Below are 21432 nucleotides of genomic sequence, written 5' to 3' on the forward strand. Positions count from 1 at the left end.
CTTGGAAGACAACAATGGTAATCTCACACATACCACTAGCTTCAAGTAATTTTCAAGTGATTAATCGATCAATACGAAACTTCCCAGGTCGACATCAAATGATTGTCTCACACAAATCATATAAGATGTTTCAAGGTAATTTTCACATAATCATCTTTTGACTTAATATTTAGTTTCCAACAAATAAATTGTCTCCAACTAAATCTAAAATCTTACAACATATTTTTCGAGAAATAGATAAGCGAGATAAACTTTGCTCAAAATATCAAATGTGTATAATGTAAAAGTCTATATATCTATACGACTTAGTCTCATTAGAAGATAAAATATAAAAAACTTCTGAGTAACATATATGTTTTAGTCTCCACATACCTTTTATTGATGAAGTTCCTCCAAAATCTTTAGTAGATCTTCTTCTTCAATTGGTGAACGCTATGAAGTCTAAATCTCAACATACACTTCTATCCTAATCTGAGACATAACTATAAGTAGACTAGAAATCAAGTATATAGTTTTGATCAACTAAACTTGACAAAAAAGCTTGAGATAACAACGCTTGCGAGTTCGTCCGAGCATCGCTCTAACAATATCCCCATTTGTCAATTTTAGTGACAAAACTATCAATACATATGGATTACAAAATAAATAAACTTTGTAGCTCCTGATCCATCATGCTTGATTTCCTTGGCTCTTCAACTTCCTTGAATTCTTCATTACTTCAAGTTCTCCATCGATTCTAAATGTGTTCAACTCAGCATCATTGTTTTTGAAGATCCGTAGCCATAACAACATGAAAACAAAAGTTCTCAAACGTTGTTATATAGTGTCATAGTATTATTATAGTGAATCAAAGTCCAATTGCATCCAACTTTAAAATAATACTATGGTGATATGTAGCACTCCACCTTAATCAATATTTCTATCTTATAATGAAAACCACTCCCTCTTACATAATTACATATAAACCATATATATGTAGTGTGAACTACTAAATAATTCTCCCCCTTTTTGTCAATATAAATTGGCAAAGGTAGGAAAATTATGGGATCATAATGAAATTCTCAAAGAGATAATTCATGACTAAATAGAACATATCAACTTTGTTTCGATGATTTCATATAGTCGAAACTTAGTGTATTCATCAAGGATTTTATAAAGATACAAGTTAACTCCTATAAAATTCCACAACCGCTGTCCCCACAGAGATATGGCAATTAAGCACAAGTTCATTTAAGAACTCTCCCCCATTTGATGTCATTACCAAGAAAACAACATGAGCGACCTTACTTTCACAAAAAAAAGGATTTCTTTAGAAAACTCAACATAAGAAAACTTACAGAGCCATACAATAATTTCACACAGAAATGGATCACGGAAAGGTCAATACCGCGAAATTTTCTCAAAATGTTCATTCTATCTTTTATCAACATTTGCATAAAGACATAATAGACTTAACTTTTGAGCATATATGAGATAAGCACAGTTCAAGAACGTAAACACATATATATCTCATAAGACATTTGCAATATATAAAACTAATAAGATTAAATACTGCAAGATCATCTTCCAAATAACTTAGAATTTAAATAAATAAATCTAAAAACCGTTCAAGATGAAAATCGTTGAAATATCTATGTGTAATCACAATAATTGCTATTCCAAACCCTAGTTCTCCTTCTTAAACATAAGAATAAATTCTCATTAGAAGATTCCTAGACATTAAGATTCTTGAAAAAAAATATCGTTCATGAACTCCTTGTCGTCAAAAGACATTGGAACATAAGGTTCATGAAGGAAGGAGTCAATGATTCGATCTTAAAAGTGTTTCTGAAAAGTGTTTCAAGGTTATTACCCTCAACGATGGCATGTTTCTTAGAGTCGTATCTAGCTGGTAGAGATATGAGAATTTTCATCACAATGTCCTTTTCAGGAATAGCCTTACCCAATATAAAAGATGCATTAATAATTTTAGACACTTTGTGATAAACTCATCAAATAAATGTTCATCAGCCATACGAAGGTTTTCCCAATCAGAATTTAGGTTTTGAAACCTAGATTCTTTCTAATAGGTATTCCCTTCAAATACGGTTGCTAAGATATCCCAAGCATCTTTAGACCGAGTGCACGTAGTCACATGGTGCTGAAGATCTGGGGTAACGGCGTGGATGATAACATTTAATCCGTCAGAATTTTACTTTGCAGCAAGAATCTCAAGATCATCATAATCACCAATATCCTTTGCAATTGTTACGCCGTCTACTGTAACTAATGGAGGATTATATCCATTACCAATACGAACCCATGATTGAAAATCTCGCGCTTATAGGAACTCACTCATAGTAATTTTCCACCATAAGTAATTCGAGCCATCGAAGACTGGCGATACGTTTATAGAGATAGTACTTATGTCCATAGATTCCGATTGATACAAGCACATCTTATGAGGTCTTAGCGTGTTTGCCTGCTCTGATATCAACTGAAAAAGAAGGGGTACAACAACCACACCCAATAATTCGTTCGGCAATCTGTATGGACTAAACTCCAATATAATTTCGAGAGCACCAACTTAAAAGTGAGACTCAATCTAGAAATGTATCAAAGAGCTTTATCTCTTTCTCAATACAATCAGCAAATCAAACAGATAGAAATCCGTGAGCCTGATTGATATGATAAATAACTTGGACGGTACCAAAGACCAATGTAGAAGTGTCAATCAAGTTATATCCAACAAACAAGGTCACATTTATCAACTTGATTGAACTACGCACAACATGTGATATTTAAATTATATAAAAATATATAATCCGGAAAAGAAATAACACAGACATCAGAACAAGGAAATCGCAAATGCAGAAAAACTCCGGGACCTAGTCCAGATTTGAACACCACACTGTATTAAGCCGCTATAGATTTTGGCCTACTACAAGTTAACTTCGGACTGGAATGTAGTTGAGCTCTAACCAAGTCTCACCCCGATTCAGGTGCAGTCGCGTTCCTTACGCCACTAGAACCACGCCGGATTCTGCGCACTTGATTCCCTTAGATGATCTCACCCACAACTAAGAGTTGCTACGACCCAAAGTCGAAGACTTGTAAACGAAACTGTCTCTCATAGATATGTCTATCCTTTATTCTCTTTATTCCGTATTTTGATACAAAGATCAAGGTGAAAAGGAATCAGCTAATAATCCGGTCTTGTACTCCCGAAGAGAAGAATAAAATGTTAGTCACCTCACAATAACCTAACTGATTAACAGAAGAAGTTATTGTGGAATCACAAGAGTCTGAGACGAAGAACTGTTATGATTAATTTTTATATCTTACCCATCAGAGATAAATTTCGAGTAAATCTTAGAGAATATAAAACTCAATATGATAGAACAAGTAAGATCAGAATACGCAACTACATAGAAAATAGTTGGATCTGGATTAACGAATCCAAAATGAAGTCTTCAAGTCGTTAACCTAATAATGATTTTGGAAAATCCTAGGTTAAAGGAGAATCGAATCTAGTTTGCAACTAGGACACGTGGAAGTGCCGGTATTAGGTTTTCCAGTTGCTAGAGTTCTCCCTTATATAGCCTTTCAAATCAGGGTTTGCTTACAATTAGAGTTATGATAGCTTAGTAACAAATCATTCAATACTCACCGTTAGATGAACTTCTGATTTAAGATTCAAGATAAGTTTGCTTAGAAATTAAGCAATCAATCTCCACTGTTAGATAGTATTACTTTGATGTAGACACAAATGAAATATACTTATATTTAGATATGGATGAACCGTACCCAAACGTGCATACTCGGTTGGCTCAATAATAGTTAACCGAAGTTAAGCATAATAACACTTATAACTTAGCCATATCATCTAACACTTCTAGATCAAATATGATGATCTTTTAGAACACTGCTCGGTCGAACTCGCAATTGTTGCTATCTCAAGCTTGTTTGTCAAGTTTAGGTGATAAAAACTATAAGTCTTGATTTCTAGTCTACTTATAGCCATGTCTCGGATTATGATAGAATGTGTAGTTGAGATTTAGACTTCACGACGTTCATCGATTGAAGACTAAGATCTATTGAGGAGAGCTTGGAGGAACTTCATCAACAAAAGGTACGTGGAGACTAAAACTTTTCTATCACTCAGAAGTCTATTCTATTATATCTCCTAATGAGACTAAGTCGTATATCTATATAGACTTTTATATTATACACATTTGATATTTCGATCTGAGTTTAACTCAGTTATCTATTTCTCGAAATATGTGTTGGAAGCTTTTTCCTTTAGCTACGTTCATCATATTCTTGACGAGTTTAGTTGGAAACTGTTTATTTATTAGAAACTAAATAATAAGTCAAAAGATGATCATGTGAAAATCGTCTTGAAACATCTTACATGATTTGTGTGAGACAATCATTTGATATCGACTAGGAAAGTTTCGTGTTGATCATTAGATCACTTGTAAATAATTATAAGCTAATAGTTTGTGTCAGATAACTATTGTCGTCTTTTACGGATGTTTCGATGATTGAAATGGGAGTTTAGAAAAATTAACCTTTGTCTGAATACAACAAAGTATGCATATCAGTATGCAAAATTTTGTGGTATGATTCAGGTCCTGAAACCTTATTTGCATATCAGTATGCGAACGTTTTAACTTTTAAAATCCGGGAACCAAGTCTGCATACCAGTATGCGAACAGTTCTACCTCTGTTAAGGTCTGGGACATCAATATGCATACCGGTTTGCAAACTGCTGGACAAGACCAAGTCCGGAAGCTATAGTTTGCGTACCCGTTTGCAAACTTAGTGGTTAAAGTTATACAATCGTTTAAGTATGTTTTCATACTCATGAACAAATATATTCATGAATTAAAGAATGAAATCTTTGCAAACCGTGGCTTAATGTTCATGAATTGATTCTCATGAATCAATCCGATTTTGATTCAATTGGTTCATATATATTTCTGTGAAATAGTGAACAATTGAACAACTCTATTTGAGACACAATTAGATTCATTTGATTATCTTTCGTAGTTGATTGATCATCATAGTTGATCTAGAAGAGTTAGATGAATGTGGTAAAGATATAAGTGTTCATATGGCTAACTTTGGTTAACTATTATTGGTCCTACTCAATATACACGTTTAGGTACGGTTACCCATATCTAAATGAAAGTATATTTCATTTGTGTGCAACAAGCTAAGACCATCTAACGATCGAGAGATATTTCTTTGGTTTTAAGAAGAATTAGCTTGAATCTTAAATCAGGTTTTTATCTAACGGTGAATATCGAAAGATTTGTTACTAAGCTATCTTAGCTTTGATTGAAAGCAAATCCTAATTTGAAAGACTATATAAGGCAGAACTCTAGTAACTGGAAAACCTAATCCATGCACTTTCCTGTGTCCTAGTTTCGACTAGAGTCGATTCTCCCTTAACCTAGGTTTTTCCAAAACCATTATAGGTTAACGACTTGAAGACTTCATTTGGGATTAGTGAAGCCAGACCCAACTATTTTCTCTGTAGTCGCATGATCTGATCTTACTTGTTCTATCATATTGAGTACTATCTTCTCTAAGATTAACTCGAGATTCTCCGATAGGTAAGATATAAAAAGTAATCATAAAGCTCTTCGTCTCATTCTTTGTGATTCCACAATAACTTCTTATACTACCATATAGTTAAGTTATTGTGAGGTGATTCATATTTCTAGGCTGTTCTTCGAGAATATAAGACCAGATTATCAATTGGTTTCTGTTCACCTTAATTTATCAAAAGACAGAACAAAAACTTCATAGGTACTTATGTGGGAGACAGATTTATCTATCAGAATAGACTTATCTGTGGGAGACACATTTGTTTATAAGTCTTCGACTTTGGGTCGTAGCACTCTTAGTTGTGGGTTAGATCAGCTAAGGGAATCAAGTGCGTAGAGTCCCGCTGGGATTCAGAGACGTAAGGAACGCGACTGTACCTTAATTAGTGTGAAACTTGGTTAGGTATCAACTACATTCCAGTCCGAAGTTAACTTGTAGTAGGCTAGTGTATGTAGCGGCTTAATACAGTGTGGTGTTCAAAATTGCACTAGGTCCCGGGGTTTTTCTGCATTTGCGGTTTCCTCGTTAACAAAAATTCCTGTGTATGTGTTATTTCTTTTCCGCATTATATTTTTTTATATAATTGAAATATCACAGGTTGTGCGTAGTTCAATCAATTGGTAAATCCGACCTTTGGTTATTGATATAAATTGATTGACACTTGGGCATTGGTCTTTGGTGCCGTCCAAGTTATTTCTCATATCAATCGGGCTCACGTATTTATATCTGTTCGATTGCAGATTGTATTAAGATATTGAGATATAACTCTTTGGTATATTTCTTGATTGAGCTCGCTTTATAATATGGTGCTATAGGAATTATATTGGAGTTAGTCCATATAGATTGTCGAACGAATTATTAGGTGTGGTTGTTATACCCCCGCTTTTTCATGATCAATAAATCATGATAGATAATCAAATAAATCTAAATGTGTTTCAAGAGAGTTGTTCAAATGTTCATCATATTATAGGAATATGTATATGAACCGTTTGAAGCAAAATCGGTTTGGTTCGTAATTGTACAAAGTACTTATACAAGAACCAATTCATGAACATAATGCCACGGTTTTTAAAATAGCTTACATACAATACATTAAAGTTCCAGGACTTTCACTCGCAAACGAACCTGAGTTCATGAGTACGAAAATGACACTTTACCAATTTTAGAACATAACCGCTCTGTTCGCAAACTGAGTAAGCGAACAAGAGTTCTGGACTTTGGCTTTGTCCAGACGTTCACGAATAGTGTACGTGAACAGGAGTTCCGGACTTGGCCTTGTCTAGTCCGTTCGCAAACAAGGTAAGCGAACACAAGTTCCAGACCTTTTCACAAGTAAACCAGTTCGCAAACGTAGTTCTCTAACAATAGTTCCGGACCTGAACTAGACTTACACAATTAGTACACAAAGTATACAACCTGTATAATATCCAGACATGGTAGTTCTAATAAAACTCTCATTTAATCATTGAAACATTCTTGGAAGACAATAATGGTAATCTCACACATACCACTAGCTTCAAGTAATTTTTATTAATCGATCAATATGAAACTTCCCTAGTCGACATCAAATGATTGTCTCACGCAAATCATATAAGATATTGCAAAGTAATTTTCACATGGTCGTCTTTTGACTTGATATTTAGTTTCCAACAGATAAATTATCTCCAACTAAACTCGTCAAGTATACGATGAACTTAGCTAAAGACTTGATATTTAGTTTCCAACAAATAAATTGTCTCCAACTAAACTCGTCAAGAATACGATGAACTTAGCTAAAGCTAAAATCTTCCAACACATATTTCGAGAAATTGATAAGCGAGATAAACTCAGCTCGAAATATCAAATGTGTGTAATGTAAAAGTCTATATAGCTATACGATTTAGTCTCATTAAAATATAAAATAGAAAAAACTTCTGAGTAATAGATAAGTTTTAGTCTCCATATACCTTTTGTTGATGAAATTCCACCAAGCTCTTTAGTAGATCTTCTTCTTCTTCAATGGGTGAACACCGTGAAGTCTAAAGATCAACTACACACTTCTATCATAACCCGAGACATATGTATAAGTATACTAGAATCAAGTATATAGTTTTGATCAATTAAACTTGACAAACAAGCTTGAGATAGCAACGCTTGCGAGTTCGATCGAGCAATGCTCTAACACCATAAGAGTCATCCTTCAGTTCAACCTAACGTGGTTTTTAGTTTGAAATCTTCATAACAGTCGACCTTAAAAAACAATGAGAATACTAATTATATATAAAATTCCATTTTATTTGATGTTTTTATTTAAAATAATTTATATACTCAAGCAATGACCCTAAGTCCAAATTCCAAAGAAATTTTTGTTGGAAAAATATGCATTTCGGTTTCTCGTACATCATATTCATGCGACAAACAAATACTACCAAATAAAAGGTTAGAATAATTATCGTATATGGTTTATTAAAGTGAGGTACTCCTCTTGTCTGAAAGAAAATTCATCCTCGCATAGGATGTTTATGGTTTATGGACGTCGTCTCCCAAGATATAACGATCACTTCTTGTAGAAATTAGCTCTACCATTCTACCTTGTTGGTTATTATTGACTATTACTATGTTTTTAAATACAACTCTGACTCTTGACATAAATACTTGTTTTCTTTCTTTTCAAAAACTTTTTTTCACTAAATTAGGAGATGAGTTTATATAGAGTCAATGGTGAGTTTCTATTCTTCGTAGGTGAATCACCATGTCCAATGGTAACTCACTAACACATATTTTGTTCGTCGCATGGATATGCAAGTTTTCTCAACAATCTTAAAGAGAAGTTATCGGATTCTTGGTAATATATAGTTATCATTTATTTGACTATTATGGAGACTACCTTTGCTTTAATCTCTATCAGAGTGGAAATTAAGTCTCCATCTCATAGTACTTAATTATATAATTGTTGCTTAAAATAATATCATACTATTTAAGTGATGGTTGTATTTATTGATCATATAGTTCGCGCTCAATCTGTTAATAAGGTTATCATTTTGACAAGTAAGATTTGCTTGGTACATTTGTTAGTATCTTAAGAACTTGTCGTTTTAAGTTAATTTTCAACTAAGTTCTATAAATTGCAAAAGATATGATATATGACACTTAGATTTACAATTACACACATAGGTGTATATTTTGGTTGTAACAATTTGCATATTGGGGCGGACGAACTAATATTCAAAGGAGATGTTAAAAAAGGAACTTGGTAGGTCCTTTAAAACAGAACAGAAACATGGTTGAGAAGAGTCAACATACAATCATGTTGAACTTATTTTATAAAAAAATAAGTATGTTAATCATTAAATCTCTAGTAAACAGTCTTTTATGACCATGCGAAGAAAAAAAAGAAACTATAGACTAAAATATCATCGGGAGAAACGTGGCAGATAACCTAATCAACTAAAGAGTATGTTACGACAGTAACCCAACCTAGCAACTAGATATCCCATGGTCTAGGTTTAAAAGGGAAAACTAAGTTTTGAAACACTTGCCAAAAAACACTGAAAAAGATTTTCTCTTTCTCATTCCTAGGATGGTGGTTAGTGTTGCCTGTCAAGTGAGAGGTTAAGAATTTTTCTTAATGATTCATATAGCTTTGTCTAATTAAGAAAAGTATGGCATGATACTTTAAAACAAGAGACCACCTATATGAATGAGAAGTGGGGCCGCCGCTTCTATGATAATGTCAAGGCTAAGTTAATCTAGCGCACTCATGAGATACAAATAACACCCAAGGCCGAAATAAACACAATCGAGAATAGATGATTATAAGAAAATATCATGTGTGATATTTATTGTATGTTCAAGACATCGCGTTCATTGATTAGATAGTAAATCCGGTAAATTAATACTAGGTTTGGATCAAAAGCAAAAACTATCATTTAACGATGCATCATATTTTTTATTTTCTATTGTGCTCTTGAAGTTTCTCAGTTTTGTTGAGTCAGTATTCTCACTCATATGGGGATTGTTGAAATATTGGTACAACAATATTATGTGTGAGTGAAAGTTGTTTTCAAATTTTAAACTCCAAGATATGTTTTTGGGTCATGCCTCTTCACCCACATAAGACATTTATTGAATAATTGTGATAGTCACCATTAGACATGGGGAGTAACCTATGGATGAAGCGACACCTTATAGAGTCACCATTGACTCTATATAAGCCCATCAATTAATTTAGTTTGAAAAAAGTTTTTGAGAAGAAAAAAAGACAAGTCTTTATGTCAAAAGTCGGAGTCGTATTTAAGCGCACAGTGAATGTCAACACTCGCCAGTAGAGTAGAATTGTAGTGTTACTTTGTATAAGGCGTGATTATTATATCTTAGAGAATGACATTTTTAAACCATGAACACCATATGCAGGGAAAAATTTCCATTTCAAAAAAGACAAATATCTTGCACCGTGTATTTTGATGGTCGCATTAACATAACTTACCAAAATCCAAAACGCATATTCTTCCAACAATTATGAATCTTTTCTTTTACTGGACTCGGAAGAGATCTTTACCCAAATCCATGAGGTGAATGTTATTTGTCCAAAAAGTAGGGGCGGAGCTACAACCAGGCTTCTCCTGGCTGAAGACACCCCCATATCAATCTTAGTCTATGTTTTTAAAGCCTTTTCTATATTGATCCATAAAGTGTGTGCAGATTTTAGGCTTAATTAAGCCAGGGACGCACCAAATGTTTAGTTCTTCCGTTGCCAAATAGTCGTACAATAATTTCTTAAACAATGCAATTTGGTGTACTTATCGTACAATAACCAAACGAACATAGTGGTTTGGCATTTCATTACCACATACATTCGGAACTAGGTCGATATTTCATACTTCATGGTCAAATCAACACCGGCAACAATATAAAAGTAAGTTTTAAATACATATGTGAAACAATCGTACTAAACTAAAAGGATGAAATTTCAAGGCAACGGAAATCTATCTTACAAAAACAAATGGTTGTGGATGCGTTTTTTAGCTCGATCCATGGCCACTATTTGCTCTCAAAGTTCAGAAAGTTGAGGACAAATCGCGGCTAAGAACCAACCCATGTTTAACACCTATATCCAACCATCCAGATTCACGCATCCATTATTATCTCTCTCTCCGTTAGCACTCCCATTATTGTTTACAATAATATTCTCCCTCTCCCATTATCCTCTTCGGTTACGAACACAACAACGATTTTCTTTATAGTCCAAGTAATAACTTCAAAAGTTACATGCAACAAAATATGTTTTAAATGTTCCATTACATAAACCCTAGACGAGGTGATCATCTTGCCCAGTTTCAGTCGCATTCTCTCTCAACACTACTAGGTAATGGCCGGTTATTGCAAAATCCGGTTATCTTACAAAAACAAATGGTTTTTGTAAAATCCGATGGTTGTGTATGCGTTTTTTAGCTCGATCCACGACCACTATTTGCTCTCAAAGTTCAGAAAGTTGAGATACAAATCGCGGCTAAGAACCAATCCATGTTTAACGCCTCTATCCAACCATCCAGATTCATGCATCCATTATTATCTCTCTCTCCATTATCAATCCCATTATTGTTTCCAATAATATTCTCCCTCTCCCATTATCCTCTTCGGTTATGAACAAAACAACGATTTTCTTTATAGTCCCAGTAATAACTTCAAACGTTACATGCAACAGCATCTGTTTCAAATGTTCCACTATATAAACCCTAGACGAGGTGATCATCTTGCCCAGTTTCAGTCGCATTCTCTCTCAGCACTACTAGGTAATGGCCGGTTATTTTTTATTCGTTTCTTTGGTGATAGTTTGATTTACTTAGGGTTTTAATTAGATAACTATTTTTGTATTCATAAAATCGTTAGAGTTCCAAACATCTCAGGACCCAGGTAATTCAATTGTCTTAGGTAATTCAACTGTATTTTTAAATTTCGATTGTTGTATCGTAGGTTTCGTTTGTTGTATTCATAAAATTGTTAGAGTTCCAAACATCTCAGGTAATTCAATTGTATTTTTAAATTTCGATTGTTCTATCCAATTGATTTTTTTTTTTTTTTTGGTGGTGGGGGGGGGGGGGGGGGGGGGGGGGGGTTCTGGACAGGTTAGGAAATCTGTGATTTAGGCACTAAATCAGCATCTCATTTCTTATGCATGTCAGATTGATCTGCCTTAAATCTTGGGTTATGTCAAGCAGGAAAAAACCTTAGGGTTGTACCCAAGCAGGAAATAATGGATGTTTTATGTTCGTAAAAACTTAACATCGAATTTCATTGCTTTTGTCGTGCCATATTTCCAGTAACTTGGCTTCTTAGTTTCTTTGCTCAAAATTAAATTTAATCCTTTGATCTGACTTCGGGTATTGCCTCACATCTCTATCTCAGATTCTTATTGATTTGTAAAGACATATTCTTATCCTTGCGTGTTTTCCTTTTTTACCGCGGACGGGTTTTCTTATAAACTTGATTTTATTAATTTTCTCAGATTAAGTAGACAGCTCAAAATAATATGCATCGACTGTGATGATTGTATACTATATAGAATTATAATATTATGCAGTTTGAAATATTATGCTCAAAGTATATAGTTTTTGTCTTTGTCATTTGCAGTTAGGCCTGTTGTAAAATATTATGTTTGTACCTACAGGCACTACAATATGGATTGGATCTGATTGGTGAGGTCTCACATATATTAAGAATGTTCTTTCACCTTGGAACTTCTTTATCTTAGTGGGGTTACCAGAAAATCTCTCTGTAACATCTTTGTATTGGATACGTTGAGGGTTCTAGCTATGAAGTTTTTAGAGCATGAAGAGCTGGTAAATTACAACTTCCAGAATAAATTCTTAAAGCTTATGTCATAACCCCCATCTTTATCTCTTCTGGCAAATGTAAGCTAATTATCAGTTACCCTAGGCAAGTTTTGAACCATGCTGAGAAGAATTGTACCGAATAGGTAAGGAGTATTATTAAGTGCATGTTATGTATCACTACATGTTTATTATAGGTCTATTATGTTATTTATATTGTTTTACATCAATTATCTGATGCTATAATACCACTAAAACAGAAAAGCTTCAGTCAAACAATTTTAGAGACAATCCAACCCAACCTTATAAAGTTGTGGTTTTCGTCATGTTTACATGAAGTGGCCAGGTAGAGACTCTTGGTGAAGACAATTTAGGAAAACATTGGATTTTCTATAAAATTAAATGTTTGTTCATCCTTAATTTGGTGTTAATGCAGTTGTATGTTTTCAACTCTTTGATGGGTAGTAATCGAAAGTTTACCATTTAGAATTAGTATTGTGTAGATAATTAATGTATCTTTAACTAATGACAAGACGCTAATGAATTCTAATTTTTTCTGTACATTGGTATTGAAATTGGTCGCTATCGCTGTTACTTTCGATTGGAATTATCCTTGAATTTTTTATTGTTGGTTTTGCTTTTGCCGCAGTCACCATTCAAGAACTACAGTCCAGTGAGTTGCTATTAGATTTGATGAGTAATTCTGTTTCGTCCATCATGAACCCTGAAAAAGCAAAATATAATGTTCCTATAGAAGACACAGATGGTCGTTCAATGATGAAAAACTATGTCCCACCCTCCTGCCATTGTTGAGTATCTACGACCACTGGTTGTGTAAACATTTCTATTAATTTAATGACAATTTTGTTTATTTTTATTTGATGTATTTCTTCACACAGGATTATGAGTTTGGGGCGAGATTGTGAAAGCAGGTATATTAAGTTTTCCATATTTAAGCAATTGTGTAATAGATCGATCAAACGTCTCTTCGCAGACTGTCTAGCTCCTGAGATGTCAGTTCGAAATATTATCGATAGTATAAAATTTTCTTTAGTTGGTATGGTTCCAAAATCCATGGAAGAATTCCACTTCAAGTAAGATAACGTCCAACCATTCTTGAGCGCTTGCAAATTTGTTATTCTGACATGCCAGTAAGAATTAAAAAAAAAAAATCCTTTCTAACTCCTCCATTATTTTCGCTAATCAATTGATGGAGATGTTCAACTATATAAACCTCAAGGTTACTCGATTGTTGCTCTGTAAGTTTGACTATGTACGATTTTTTACATGTAATATTTCTTTAATTTGTATTTGATTTAGTTGTTCTTAACGATTTTTTTCTAGAATTTTTGTTGGTTAAGGACATAATGAGAAAAGAGGTAACTGGTGTTATTGTTAAGTCGTAAATTAAGAGGCAAGGTCATTCCAAAAGGCCCATTTTTTCACCTGGGAACTGAAGTCCATAGTATTCAGTACGAATGAATTGCTCAAATTTCTATGAAATGCACACATCATTATTATTAGGCTTAGTGAGAAATATAAAAACTGGAGATTGTGCAGTTGTCCACTTTATCTAAAACAAAGTTGTTCATTTAATTTGTATGGTTTTTTTTACCATGTTATTATCTACTTTGTTTGTTTTGGCTCAAATATGTGAAAAACTTCTTGGTTTGAGGTCGTAAGTGGTAACCAAAACCGATCAAATTATATTGCATTAGGTCTTGCTGCAATTATCTCTTTAAAATTGCTTTCGCACAGACTACATGATAGAAGTATTTTAATAATTTTGTGATAAGTCATTATTGATCAGTTTATTATCTGATCGTATATGTTCAAGCTGCTTCTTCATATTTTTACATCTTGAACAATATAGTATTTCATAACTTCCCTAAAAGTAGTTTCGAGTGTGATGCACAGTTATTTGTGCATCACTTGATGTCTATATATCATTTTTCAGGTGCTTGAATACAAGACCGTCGCGTCGTATACACTGCCTATGAGGAAAGGGAAAACACCTCACGATATTTCTTCATAATGGGATCCCACCTACTTAGGAGTTTTTGCAGTCCATTCTATATAGTTTGCCTTTTAATGTTCGGCCTATGTATGAGGTTTCTAATATGTCGTTTCAACGCGGCCACTACCAATCTACTCATTGAAAATGGTCGGTACTATCGACCCTGCCTTGAGTGTCATACAATTTTTTTGGGACGATGATAGTGAGACCTGTGGTGGACAAGAGTGCTAATTGAATATGGGAGTTCCCGTAGCAAGGTTAACATTCTGGACTATATATCATATAGCTCGTGTTTGTTGGGACCTATCAACATGGTTTATGAACATGGTCATCCTATACTTTTATGGTTATTTTCTTAGTGTCTTTGATTTGGAAATCTTTCTTTCCGTTGTGAAGAAAAAATTTAATTCGTTTTTCTTTATACAAAGAAATAAAATGGCAACTGTAATACTTCAAAATGTAATGAACGTGTATGATCAATGTTATTTTAATTTAGGGTGTATATTATTATATCTTCTGGACCCTCTATTCTTGACCGATATCTTTATGGAGCAAGAAGTTTGTGAACTGGCGGGAACAGTTCACAGCATGGAAGTGTTGATTCTCATCATTGGTAGTATTTGCATACTCTTTAAAGCATACATATTACATACCTGATACCTCCAGATATGTAAGCTCATGCTCAATGGATAGTTTGTAAGTTTAAAAGCACATTTCTTATAGATTTGTTAATGGAGGGGATCTTATCCTTCATTTGTATCTAGGATATCGTTGATGCAATTTCATTTTTTACTAAGCTGGATACATGGAAGTGTTGATTCTCATCATTGGTAGTATTTGCATACTCTTTAAAGCATACATATTACATACCTGATACTTCCAGATATGTAAGCTCATGCTCAATGGATAGTTTGTAAGTTTAAAAGCACATTTCTTATAGATTTGTTAATGAAGGGGATCTTATCCTTCATTTGTATCTAGGATATCGTTGATGCAATTTCATTTTTTACTAAGCTGGATACTTGCGGTTTTAGGTGAGCTCTTTTCAGGAGACATATTATCAAGAGACTTTACCAGTACTGCATACAGACCGTAGTGCAACATCATTATGCTCAATCGCCATTTATTTTGACAACAAAAAACAACCCGGGCCGTTACGGCTCGTAAACTACATAAACAAAGATTGTGTCAAACCGGGTGTTCTCCCACTTGTCTCTAATAATACGACCAAAGTGTTTTGTTAATGTGTGAGAGAAATCCGCGTGGGCCGACAGAGCTGTATATATTTATGGGGCATTCGTCAACTCAAACAGCATATAGAAAAAAACTGAGTACCTACCCACTCAAGCTAGCTAGTAGTAGGATCAGAAATTACTGCGTTGTTACCTGAGCTAGTTGATTAGCTAAAGATGAAGTTTGGGAAAGAATTCAAGTCTCAAATGGTACCAGAATGGGAAGAAGCGTACATGAATTACGATGATCTCAAAACTCTTGTTAAAGATATTCAAGATTTTAACCATAAACATAAACCACAGCTCACTTCTCAAAGGACATTTTACAGAACTTTTAGTGGTCTTACTAAAAGATTCAGTAATTTAGGAGATTCTTCTAAAGTATCAGCTGGAGATGGAAGTGGTGATGGTGATATTGAAGATCAAGTCATACTAATTACTGATGTTGATAATAATCATGATCACTACGAAACCAAGTTCTTGATGTCACCCGAAGAAGGATCAGCAGCTGAATATGAACTTTTGTATTTTAAAAGACTTGACGATGAATTTAATAAAGTTAATAAGTTTTACAGAAACAAAGTTGAGGATGTGATGAAAGAAGCTGATTTGTTGAATAAGCAAATGGATGCTTTGATTGCTTTCAGGATCAAGGTTGAAAATCCTGATGGTTTCGTCAATTGGACTGTCGAAATGAATGAACTTGCTTCCGGTGTTGCTGCTGCTGCTGCTTCCACTACCGTTTCGCGTACTCTTCGCGAGTTGCTGAATTCTCCAGACTCTCCCGAGTCTCCGACTAGTACTTCGCGATATAACAAAAGACCATCAAATGTATCCAGAGAAGGTATAAACACTATTTTTCCAATATCATCAAATCTTATGTTCAAATGTTCATAATTATAAAAACAAAAATACCGGTTAATGTGATCGGAGAACAACCACTAATTTTCTTTTATGAGGCGGCTGCAACATCCACATGATAGATTACTGTTCAATGTGAACCTATAATTTTTTTGGGTGAGAAAATTCAATGGGGTTAACAAAATGCAAATTAACATTAATTCGTCTGTGGGTCATCCGGGAAGTAATTAGTGACAGCAAATGCCAATGCATGTCATACCAGTTCAAGTGGTCATATAATTTTGTGGATGATATGCCATCATTCATTGCATACGAATAAAGCTCGTATTAAAGTTGACCGAAGTTATGAGTGTGCTGATGTTGATGCAGGAGCAATGCCGCGTATGGATGCCATTGACGAGAATGGTCACTCTGACGAGTCCGGGGATGATACTGTTTGTGATGGCACCCGAGCTAGGGGTCCAACTAATACCACTGTAACCGAAATGAAAGAAAAGAAGGTGTGCATTAGTAGAAAACCAGCTTTATTAGATGTCCTTAATCATGTGACTATAATCAATACACTTGAAACACCACGATCAACCATAAAAGGAATGTTTACTGTTAACAAAAACCACGAAATTAGTTTTGGAAGAGGGAACTTACGGAAAGTTGAAGACCAACTTCAACGAGCTTTCGTCGTGTTCTATTCAGAACTTCGACTCTTAAAGAGTTACAGGTAACAATATTTGACAAATAGAATTACGTTTTGGTAATTTTACGGACTTCCTATATTTACCGTTTGTTTGAACCACTTTTTTCTCAAAATATGAAACAGTTTTCTGAATGTATTGGCATTTTCTAAGATCATGAAGAAGTATGACAAGGTGAGAATACTGACCATGCACCTCTTCTGTACCAACTTTAAGAATGATGAAAACATTAATCCATCTCTTTTGTTTTACTTTGACGTAGATCGCTTCAAGAAACGCATCAAAATCTTACATGCACATGGTGGATAACTCCTACATTGGCAGTTACGATGGGGTATGTTGCTTAGAATTACTGTGACATGCATGTTACTTCTCGAATCACGGCGAACTAATTAACTTTTATTATTTGGTTTGTTGCCTCATAGGTTACTCGGCTTATGGAGAGAGTAGAAGCTACCTTCATCAAGCACTTCACAAACGCGAATCGTAGAAAAGGCTTAAGAATATTAAGACCAGCAGCAAAGAGAGAAAGGCATAGAACTACGTTCTCTTTAGGTAATTAGACTATTCTGTTAATGTACTGCTTTCGATTGAATGTCTGTAGTACACTAAGCGCAACTGTTTGAATGTGGTTTTAGGTTTATTTGCCGGATGCGCATTAGCCCTCTTGGCATCTATTATATCAGTTGTACGTGCTCGTAACATATTAAGATCCTCGGGAAGTACTCTATATATGGAATCGCTATTTCCCCTTTATAGGTAAGTCAAAATCAATCCAAGAATGTAGTTGTTGTGCTATTAGCAAAATCTGCATCTATCCAATTCTTGTCAAATATTCTTAACAGCATTTAAATTTTTGTCTGCATTGTACTATTTTTGCAGCTTATTTGGATTCATTGTCCTTCATATGCTCATGTATGCAATTAATGTTTACGCATGGAGACGCTACCGAGTAAATTATCCATTTATATTTGGATCCAAGCAAGGAACTGAACTGGGCTACAGGGAAGTCTTCCTCATAAGCACGGTTCTAGCAACACTGGCGCTTTCAATCGTACTCATGAACTTAGACATGCAAATGGACATGCATACTAAAGATTTTGAGACCCTAACTGAGTTGCTCCCTCTTATGTTACTTATTGTAAGATGCCATCTCTTTCTTTCCGAGTTAACCCAATCCAACATCAATTAAATGATGCATCAAACTAAACTAACATGTAAATATCTCTTTGTGCAGTTTCTAGTTCTCATTCTGGTTTGCCCCTTCAACATTGCATACCGTACAAATCGATATTTCTTACTTGTGTGCTTGTTCCATTGTGTTTGTGCTCCTTTTTACAAGGTAAATTATCCTAATAAATTCCTTCAAGATATAGCGATATCGATTGCAGGGAACAGTCCATTGATTATTTTTATGTGTCTCTCTTAAACCCAGGTTCTCCTAGCAGATTTTTTCTTGGCAGACCAGTTAACTAGCCAGGTAAGATCATTTTTCTTGATTCCAATCAGATTTACTCATACATAAACACTGGTTCACGAGTAGAAGGGTAGTAATTATATCCGCCTTCGTTTGCAGGTCGAAGCATTCAGAAGTATTAAATACTACAGCTGTTACTATGCCGGGGGAGGTTTTATATCCAGGGATAGCTCTTGCAAAAATTCAGATCTTTTTAAAATTTTCAACTTCATCATACCCTCAATACCATATGCGTGCCGTGTATTTCAGGTGGCATTTTATTAAAAATGTACTACTCATATATCTAATTGTTCCGCATTCTCATGCTTGGTAGCTTGGTTTGTGCGTTGCAGTGTCTTCGCCGTTTATTTGAGGAGAAAAACCTAGTGGAAGGATATAATGCACTAAAGTACTTCTCAACCATCGTTGCTGTAGCCATCAGAACGGCTTATAGACTGGATCCTAACTCGATGATATGGTTCATACTGGCATTGGTCAGTTCAGTGATTTCAGCTGTTGTCAGCACTTACTGGGATATAGTTATGGACTGGGGACTCTTCCAGAAGGACTCCAAGAACCGTTTTTTGCGAGATAAACTTGTTGTCCCACAACAAAGTGTATACTTTGTAGCCATTGTAAGTTCTACACTGACACTAATATAAACTGATTTTCTCAATTGCTAGCTAGACGTTCCAATGCAGTGTGTAAAATGTTAACGGAATTTGAATACAGGGACTGAACATCTTGCTTCGATTTGCCTGGTTGCAAACGGTATTCAATTTTACGCCTGGGTTTCTACATATGCAAGCTATGATCACCATCTTTGCTTGTTTAGAGATCATTCGTCGCGGGATATGGAATTTCTTCAGGTAGGCATATATATACTCAAAGCTTAATTAATAAGTTCATTTAATTTCCATTTAACTGCATTATTATAATTTATAGCCAGTACAGTAATACCACAAATGATGATGATGCCTTTGTCCAAGCATAGAACCAACCAATAAACCTACACCATGCTGCTTCTAATTTATATACTGTTCTAGTTCTGTTTGATAGACAATGAGAATCGTACTAATATACGTGGATTAATGTATCAGGCTGGAGAATGAGCATTTAAACAATGTGGGCAAGTATAGGGCGTTCAAATCAGTACCACTGCCTTTCAACTATGACGAAGATGATGGAGATAAAGATGAGTAAATGGCCGGAGACATAGACTGCATTGCAGGAATTCCTGAAAAGCCATCGAAAATCCAGAAGTTAGTTTGGGACAAAATAGTCTTTTATAAAGTGAATTGTTTTCGGTTCTTATTGGCCGACCTTAAGGGAGGCCTTCTATGTGATGGAAAATCTGCACTTTGTATGTCACAAAGAAAGTCCCAAACTTTTAAAATTGACATTTCTGATATCCCAATTAACATTAACTTTGATATAATCGATCAAATTGATCGTAAATTTCCTTCAGATACAATCAATCAAACAAATTAACAGATTAAACTTTTTTAAAATCTCCACTACACAATCGGTCAATCTCAGCTGCTCTGTTATTCAAAAAAATAAATAAAATCCATGCTCAATCCTTAAAATCCAAATCAAGAATCCAAGAGAGGACAATTCGACCTCAATTCAATGCAAATATAACACGAAAGTCCCCATTTAATCTATTGAACCTTTTATTTTAGTCAATGCGAACAAATCTCATACTTAGAAATCAAATTCTCTGTAAAAAGACAGTTTAGAAAGAACTTCTACGAAGAAGACGACGGGATATGGGCCCGGTTTATCATATACGAAACGAACCGACCCGACCAGTTTAGAAATCTAATTTCTTCATCTCTTCTGCCTTTGATTGAACACTTCAGACCTAATTTGTTTCGTACCTTTAATTCTTCAAACTCCGAATCATCAATACACAACCCAATACCCGAAATCCCTGTTCCTTCAACTTAATTCAATATCCATGAGAATAAAATTCCAACAAAAACAATGACTTCCAACACGAATTAACACGTTACTAATTGATTTATGCATTTGAGTGTAATCAATCTACATGACTGATTAATAGCATCATGGGTCAAGAGAGAGGAATGAGGAAAGAGTTTAGTTTTAGTTATTTTGTGTTTTTTACTTTTTTAACTACTGTATTTTCTGAGAATTTACTACACCTGTATCTCATGCAGTACATTTGAGTTATAATCCAACCGCCAATGGCATTAGTACTTATTAAATATCGATATTGTCACGTGAAGAATGGTCTGGTGGCTAATCCACCGACCGACCTTCTAAAAATTAACATCAACATGTTTATCTTTAAGATAAACAGTAATTATGTGTTGCCACGTCAAAGAGACACTTGGTCTCATCATGTACATGGTTGATACTTTCCCTTCGGCTATAAATAGCCACATATTGTTGATTGTAAGAAGTGAACTTTATTAGAAGTTATTATTACAAGAAATACAAGGGAACTGAGTTCCCATATTCTCCACTCATACTTCTTTCTATTTCTTTAGTTAATACTAACAGTAACTTTGTTTAGCATAAGCATTAATTAATTAGTTAGCCCATCTCAACACGTAAGCTGTCGTACTGAATTATTAGTACCCTAATGCTTGGACTAGTGACTTGAACTAAATAAGTCACACAAATAAAACACGTTATCAGCACGAATCGCTCCCGACGCTCGACGGCCAAGCTACTACTGTTCAACAACTAAAATACAGGGAGTATAGGTAGTTGTTGTTCCTTTGAATACTTTTCTTAA

General features: G+C 34.6%; 1 protein-coding gene across 1 annotated transcript; it reads left to right on the forward strand.

Moving 5' to 3' along the window:
* Positions 1–15723: 15723 nt before the first annotated feature.
* On the forward strand, positions 15724–20067 carry LOC113288871 (phosphate transporter PHO1 homolog 3-like). The gene is made up of 13 exons (XM_026538005.1): positions 15724–16500; positions 16887–17235; positions 17335–17383; positions 17472–17543; positions 17635–17764; positions 17848–17968; positions 18092–18350; positions 18447–18551; positions 18645–18689; positions 18786–18935; positions 19019–19300; positions 19398–19534; positions 19766–20067. Exons 1-13 carry the CDS (start codon positions 15834–15836, stop codon positions 19866–19868), a joined length of 2469 nt encoding a protein of 822 aa, XP_026393790.1. The 5' UTR covers positions 15724–15833; the 3' UTR covers positions 19869–20067.
* Positions 20068–21432: the final 1365 nt, after the last annotated feature.

This window comes from Papaver somniferum, chromosome 6 (genome assembly GCF_003573695.1).
Source record: "Papaver somniferum cultivar HN1 chromosome 6, ASM357369v1, whole genome shotgun sequence".
Classification (NCBI taxonomy): Eukaryota; Viridiplantae; Streptophyta; class Magnoliopsida; order Ranunculales; family Papaveraceae; genus Papaver; species Papaver somniferum.

Coding starts and splice junctions, on each gene's coding strand:
- LOC113288871 (XM_026538005.1), top strand. CDS start 15,834: ATGAAGTTTGGGAAAGAATTCAAGTCTCAAATGGTACCAGAATGGGAA. Junction 17,236..17,334: donor CGACTCTTAAAGAGTTACAG/GTAACAATATTT, acceptor AATATGAAACAG/TTTTCTGAATGTATTGGCAT. Junction 18,552..18,644: donor TTTGTGCTCCTTTTTACAAG/GTAAATTATCCT, acceptor TCTTAAACCCAG/GTTCTCCTAGCAGATTTTTT.